Source organism: Atta cephalotes, assembly GCF_000143395.1.
Source record: "Atta cephalotes unplaced genomic scaffold scaffold00003, whole genome shotgun sequence".
NCBI lineage: Eukaryota > Metazoa > Arthropoda > Insecta > Hymenoptera > Formicidae > Atta > Atta cephalotes.
Window position 1 is genome coordinate 1261534 of NW_012130067.1, and position 7893 is coordinate 1269426.

A 7893-nucleotide genomic window follows, 5' to 3' on the forward strand; every position below is an offset into this window, starting at 1 on the left:
GAGAGAGAGAGAGAGAATGCAAACATTTTTAAAATACTTTCGCGGAATTATATTTATTTGAAATTTGCGAAATATTTATAAAATTTAATTGTTGCAAAAATTTTATTAACAGGTGTATTTGAAATGTATTTGAATCTTCATAATTTTAGATTTACATATTTAGAAAATAAAATTTCTGCTTTTATTTTTCAGGAATTTTTTTTAAATATAAAATGTAAGATTAGAAGTTTGGGAACGAGTACTACTACTATTATTGATAGTTTTATTAAATGGTCTAATTTGGAAGTAAAACTCAATGAGAAATTTTATCTTGGAAAGCATTCTATACATAAAGCATTGTGTGGTAAGTCTTAATTACTTCGTAATCATTGGTAGATTACGTGTATCGCTAAAAAAATTTGTCTATTGCAGACAATATTGATACAAGAACTGTTCTCAATTTAATACGGGAGCTCGTGACAAATTGCAATGTATACATGAGTGAAAGTAAAAATCCAAACTTGCTTCTTCTTAGGGATATCGCTGTATATATTACGAAGATGTTTACCATTTTTGGAGCTGTTTCTTCTTCGTACAATTCAATTGGATTTCCAATTAATGATGAGATAGTCAATACAAATGTAAGATTAGTATAAATACAATAACAACTTCTTTTTTACATTGATAAATTTAATAAGTGTAGCTATTCAAATTTTGCGCTGTTTTTTTTTAAATTTCATCTCTTACAATATAAATAGTCTTTGAAAAATCCGAGTTTGCAATTTATTTCAATTTAATTCGAAAAGAACAAATTTGAGTAGGAATTAAGTCGCATAATTTTTTTTAAATATGTTTTTTTGGTAACTTTGAGGATTTTTCAAGCATTTGGAAGATGTGTATTCTCATTTAATTTTTTATCTGTTTATTTTGAAACAGGAGATAAATTTATATAAATATGAGCATTTTAAAATATGATTTGAAATTGTAATTGTAACACATATATATGAAGTATTATATGAAGTGTCCCGATATTCGCGAATTAAAATACTACAATAAGAAAGCTTTCAAAAATTTATGTAAAAATGTTATAAATTTTTATTTTAAGCAATAGGTTTGAAGACATAAAAAGTTTAAATATAACTAATTACAGATTACTTTATCACTCAAGATTATACATTTCATAGGAAGCGGTTAGAGACTATTTCTCAAAAATAGTGAGAAAAGTTTATTCTCGACAAAATGAAAAAATGAGTCGCTTAAAAAAAGATGAGTCTTTCTGAGAATAAAAAATGATTGTTCCTTGAAAATTTGAATACTAAAATTAATTTGTATTTAAATTACTTTTAAAAATGCAGTTTTTAAAGACGAATTTTTACTTAATTTTTCGAAAATTTTCTTGTTTTGGTATTTTGATTCATAAATTTCGAGACATATATATTTTTGTATAATTAGGTTGAAGAAACTGTTATGCCATATGTTGAAATTCTGGTGAATTTTCGAGAAAAAGTCCGAAATTATGCGAAAACTTTGAAAGCGAAAGATATTTTACAAGAGTGCGATCAATTGCGCGATGATATTTTACCTAACGTTGGTGTGCGGTTGGAAGATAGTAATGAAGGAGAGTGTAAAGTAAAATTAGTCAACAGGGAAGAATTGTTGAAGGAGAAAGAAATTAAGAAGAAATTAGAACTTGAGAAAACCTTAGAGAAAGAAAAAATAAAAGCAGAGGCTGCTGCTATGGCAGCAGCAAAAGAAGCGCAGAAAAGAATATCACCAAATGATATGTTCAGATTGGAGAAAGATAAATATTCCCAATTTGATGATAAGGTAAATATTTTGCTCATCTTGCATATAACATTCAGTAAATTTACATTACTGAATTTATATTAATATTTTATATATTTTTTTAAATATTTCTATGCAGGGATTACCAACACATGATGTCGAAGGTAAAGAAATTAGCAAAAGTTTATTCAAGAAGTTGCAAAAGTTACAGCAAGCACAGGAAAAAAAATATAATGAATATTTGACTTCCACGCAAAATGGTTGCTTATAGATCCTTCCACATAAGAAATAATCTCGACTTATTTATGAAGTTATAGCTTAGTATAGCAATTTCATACTTCGACAACTGTATTTTTTGTGTTACTTTATCACATTAGAATAATAATTCCTTCTCTAAAATATTGAGAAATATTTTCTAAATTACGACTGTCTATATGACATATCAATATAATTTCAAATATATCTGAATATCTAATATATATATATATATATCTGAATATCTATTAATATGAAATAAGCTTTGTTCCGAAAACTTTTATTAAAGATTAAATTTAAATGTCTGATTTCCTATCAGTATCTTTTTCATTTATGATTAAATTTCAGTTATCAAACCTTTTGAAATTCATTTTGTTGTCTATCTATTTTATTGTATTATCTTGAATTAATATAAGAGAGAGAGAATCCCAGTATTGTAATTTATCATTATTAAGGGGATCTCAAAGATGATTAGTCGTAGTGTAAATAGAATCTACATACAAATGATTTATGTGTCATTGACATATCATGACATACTTACTACTACATCAATATCACGCACATACACATAAATTTTTGTATAACAATAACGTTTTAAAATTAATAAATAAATAATATAAGGCTCAAATGATTTAAGTTCAATATAATAAGAATAACGTTTTAACTAGATATTTAGTCCAATTTTAAGAACTCTACGTTTTTCTTCGTGTAAACTGCTCTGTTATTAGTCTGGTTAAACTACTAGTCTGGGCTATTATTTCGAATAGATTGTACAGCTTTTGTATGAATCAAATATGGCGCTCTAGATTAATACATGTCTGTCACGATATGATAGATTTAGAGCGTTATATTGGACTAAAAAATGGTAAAATATTTTAATTTCGAAATTTTTTGTTCTCAGTATAAACTTTATTTGACAGACATGTATTAATGCGTATACTTTAATCCTGAAAAAAGATTTTTGAATCTATAAAAGAAGAAAAAAATAATTGTTATACAAAAATATATGATTTAGTCAATAAGACAGCTTTAGGATCCCCGCTTAAAGTAAATTAATTTTATAAAGCTTTGCGTGTTGTAATGCATATTGCAATAAATTGTATTGTTTTATCTATTAAATTTCAATAAATACCTGTGTATGGCTTTATATATTAAAATCATGAGATCACTAAATATAATGTATAATATATAATGTATGAAAAGAATGTTTCAATATCGTGAAACTACTAACAGCATATTCATACTTGATGTACATACGCGTGTACATACATCGGCATATCGTATGGTCGATGCGATTCAAAACTGGTCGAACAAAATAAATGTTACGTGTTTTCACTCGACCGGATGAATTTGACACGCGATGCTGTCCATTATTAAAACATAATACCCCTTTCACGCATAACGAGTGGGCCGACAGTGACAGCTTTGTAAATGCGAAGGCGATATAATGCTCGATTCGCGAAGCGAGCCAATATTCATCCTATATTCAAAAGCAGTGAAAACCCGAGGTAGACGAACAGGTCGACCCGTCAGTTGCTTTTCCAACTTCCTGTAAAATACGCATCATATCCGATATCCAGCCCGAAAACTCGGAATAATCGAGGAAAATGGTCGATCTGCTCATTCTCGATTACAATTTCCGGATTGGAATGAAGCTGGTATTTAAACTGCTCGCGACAACATTTTCGTTCTTAATCGAGAAAGTTTAATGAGATACATCTCATGTCAGAGGGACTACATTTACACGACTCGATTTACAACGAAGTTATAATATCGCGTGATGTTGTGAAACTGGCCAATCATAGTCATTCCATTCTTCAGAGGAATAGCTGTGATTGGTCAGTTTCATCGATATTGTAACTTGTGTAAACGTAGGCTTCACTTTATACATTTGTGTCAACAACATTTGTATTAACTACGTTTATATGACACTCTTAATCAGGTTTAATAACATCCATAGTTAGGAACTGCGTTATTATTAAAGTCTGATCGAAACTGAAAACGAACACTCATTACAATTATCAATTTCGACTGAAACCATATAGTTTTTTTTCATAATTTAATTATAATATTTGTTAATTTTAATATTTGTAATTATTGTTTTAGTAATTAAATTATGATGTTTATGAAGAAAAAGTATATGATATAAGGGCATGTCTATACATACGGTCTTCATAGGATTCTTATTTTTTAATTTTTCTTTTCGGTTTGAAATTGACATGTAGCCGAGTGATTTTGGTTCAGTTTCGGTAAAAGTTTCGATCAGATCTAGTTATAATATCGCGCGATGTTATGAAACTGGTCAACCACAATCATTCCATTCTTCAGAGGCTTATTGGCCATCAGTTTCATGACTACGGATGTTATTAAATCCGATTAGGATGTCCGTGTAAACACAATCATCGACAAGACCGTGTTAAGAAAATTTGCGTTCAGGGATGTGTGATCTTCGAGCGCCTCTTCTTTCGCCATAATAACTCCAATATTTCTAATGATCTTTTTTTTCTAATAGTAGTTTTATTATCCTTACATTACTCTATTTTCATTATCAGCTTTGCATTTTATGTTTAATACGAAAGTATTTATACACTCAGAGAAAAATATAGTTTTGACAACTATTAAATTAACAATTCTAATAATTTAATTACTTGCAACTAATTTTACAAAATAATAAGAACTAAAGTAGTACTGAATACTATATTTTTATAGTATTCGGTACTACTTTAGTTTTTATTATTTTTTAAATTTTAGAATTATAGTTATAGCAATTATAAAATATTTTTTTTTTCTCTTAGTGTACATAAATTCAATATGAGAAGAGCCACTTACTTCAAAATTAGATATTGGAATAATACATATATGTATTTTATTTTATTTATTTCAAAGTAACACTTTTGAGCTATTTTAGCGATACAGTATAGCGTGGTGCAGTGCAAAAGGCGCCAAAACCTGGACTCAAGTTCTAAAAGCTCGCGGTAGCACAATATTTAGGCGATTCTACGATACGATCATTTTTTTAACAATAGACATAAGGCTGATATTTTATTTATACATAGGACAAGGCTTTTGATAAAACTTCATATAACATCGATGATCTTGCTGATTTTAATGACCTTAACATATGTTATGTTGGTTTCAAAAATTGGCAAAATCACATTTTTAGTTTACTGTTAATTTAATGTAACTTTTAAACAATTCAATTACAAACAATTGGAAAAATCACTTTAAACAATTACAAATGATTTATAATGAAAATATATCATTTGCTTTCCCATTTAAAATTAATTCCTAGCTGTTTTTTAAAAATCGATCATAAGCTACTTTTTAACAAATAAAAATGTACTACAAACGATTTCAAATATGAATTTGATAAAAAAAAGTTCCTTACCTGTTTTTTTAAAAATTGATAGCATTTTTATTTTTCAACTGCAAACGAAATAATAAAAATATGACTACTACAGTCATCTACAGGCAAAATTCTCAAGAAACGTCCTTTGAAATCTGAATTGATGAAAAGTCGGGTGCCAACTTCACGGAAGTTCTCGTCGTCGTCGTCGTCGTTGCCGGTGCCTGGATGTTGACGGGAGGCACAGGGTCGACGAACCAGCCAATCGTGCGGAGGCCCCCGCATCTGCATTCTAATGAGGCTCACCTGGGTATATATGGACTTAAGCCTGCAACTTCGTTGCTTTTTCCGAGATATCTCTCCGCTACACAGGTGAGTCTTCTTCTTTTTCGCTCTCTCTTTCGCGAGATACATAGTTCTCGATGGAACATTTCTGTGAACGATGTGTTTTTTGGTAGTATCTTGGAATCGCATTAACGAGAATATTTATGAATGAGTGTGAGAGTACTGCGATTTTCAGCGAAACGCTAATGTAAAATTGACGCACCAAGCCGGTAACATAAACAATCGTTCTTGAATTAGTTGGTGAATTTTATTCATGATGTGTCAGTAATTTTCATTGTTAAACATCACAATGATAAGAATAATCAACAGAGACGTTGAAAAATCGAAGCCGGATAGACAGCTTCGACTCGACTACCGATTTTTTCTCGATTATCTAAATACTATGTTGTCTACGATTAATTCCTCACAGCTCCGTGACAGCCGATTAGTTTAAGATTCTAAGATCTGTCTTCTTTGAAAGCAAAATAACAGTTTGACTTCGTATGATACATGAGACTGCGTAAATAGAGATTTTCATAAATGAATAACACAAGTTCTAAGGAATATGCATGCATGTGCATGTATTTCAATGGGAATATAAGAATAAAGTCAATAAAAACCGATGTACTATCAACGATCTAATCCTTACAGAAACTCAATTTAATTTACTATTCTGTAACTGTAACATTACAGTCGTTAAGAGTTACAGAATAAGAAGGCTCCTTAATATTAGCCAATTTAATTGAAAATTGATTTCGAATATTAAAAGTATTGAACAACAAAATAAGTAAGTAATTAATCATTCCCTGGTGAAAATGTTTTTCAGAATTGTTCATATAATTTTTCAGAATTTCTATATAATTTTATACTTTAATAACTTTCTCACATTTCTTATACGAATTGGAACATTTCTCAGAAAATCTACATCTTTTCTCAGAATTTTTCATGTTAATTATGAAATATCGTAAGATATTTCTAAAAATTTTTGTAATTATGTATAATTTCTGATGAATGTTATTAAAATGTAAAAAATTTAAAAATATTTTTTAAAAATTATAGGATGAAAAAATTTCAAAATTCACTTGTATGAAAAATTCTGAGTGAAGATGTAAACTTTCCGAATATTTCTGAATATTTCTGAAAAGTGTTCCAATTCATATAAAAATTATGAGAAAAATTTTCACCAGGGTTATCTTCAGTATTAAATTTTTAAGAGTAAGAAAAAATGAAAAGTAATTTTATTCTTTCTTAATTTTAATCTACATTTTCGTCTAGTTTTTATATGTAGAACTCTGTACTCTTTTCTTATTTTTGTGAAAAAAATGCTAATAAATTACAACACACAACTGTATAAATCATAGTGACTTTTAACCAACACTTATGATTAGTCAAACTAAACATTTAAAATTCTATAAAAAATAGCGTTCAAATAATTAAATAAATTAAATAATGTAATATATGGCTATGAATCACTCATGATATTATATGAGTAAAACTTTTTTATAAACAATCTAAATTTATGAAATTTATGAATGATATGTTTATAAAAACTTTTTTATAAACAATCAAAATTTATGTACAGACAAGAAATTATGGCAGGAAAAGATTTTGATATCAAGTAGCAGTCATAGAAACTTGATGTTAATTATAGAAGTCACATAATAATCATAAATATAATAATCGTGAGCTTAGACTATATGCGATTATTATGTGTACTTTTATATACGACTAACATCAAGTTTCTATACGAAAATGCTGCTTGGTATCATGGCCTTTTTCTGCTATAATTCCACTTGCCAAATGCGAAGATTAAATGCGCTCATTATATATTAATTTGTGAGCATCTTGCGCCGTTTACCGATAACAATTTTAAAATTATAATTTAATATTGAAAATAATCCGCGATAGAGGTTGAAACATCTGTACATAAATTTAGATTGTTTATAAAAAAGTTTTTATAAACTCATATATCATCCTGAATGATTCATAGTCCTATATTATATTATTTAATTTAAACATTTATACTTAAAAAATTTTATTTAATTTTATTTCATGAAAAAAAATTTCATGGCTTTTATTGGATATCTAATTTTTCATTTTTGCTGCAACAATTCGAATTTTGAGACACCTTGTAAACATATGTAAACATATTAGGAAACGATTTGCTCTCGCATTTATAATTTGCTCTCATCATTAATTTTGCG

General features: G+C 28.2%; 1 protein-coding gene across 1 annotated transcript in view; it reads left to right on the forward strand.

Moving 5' to 3' along the window:
- The window catches only part of LOC105625010 (cysteine--tRNA ligase, cytoplasmic), a 7497-nt gene extending 5462 nt beyond the window's left edge, over positions 1 to 2035 (forward strand). Inside the window, exons 6-9 of the mRNA XM_012206354.1 lie at positions 193 to 343; positions 412 to 620; positions 1432 to 1806; positions 1904 to 2035. Coding sequence (XP_012061744.1) covers positions 193 to 343; positions 412 to 620; positions 1432 to 1806; positions 1904 to 2035 — 867 coding nt within the window. The remainder of the gene's footprint in view (positions 1 to 192; positions 344 to 411; positions 621 to 1431; positions 1807 to 1903) is intronic.
- The last annotated feature ends 5858 nt before the right edge of the window (positions 2036 to 7893 follow it).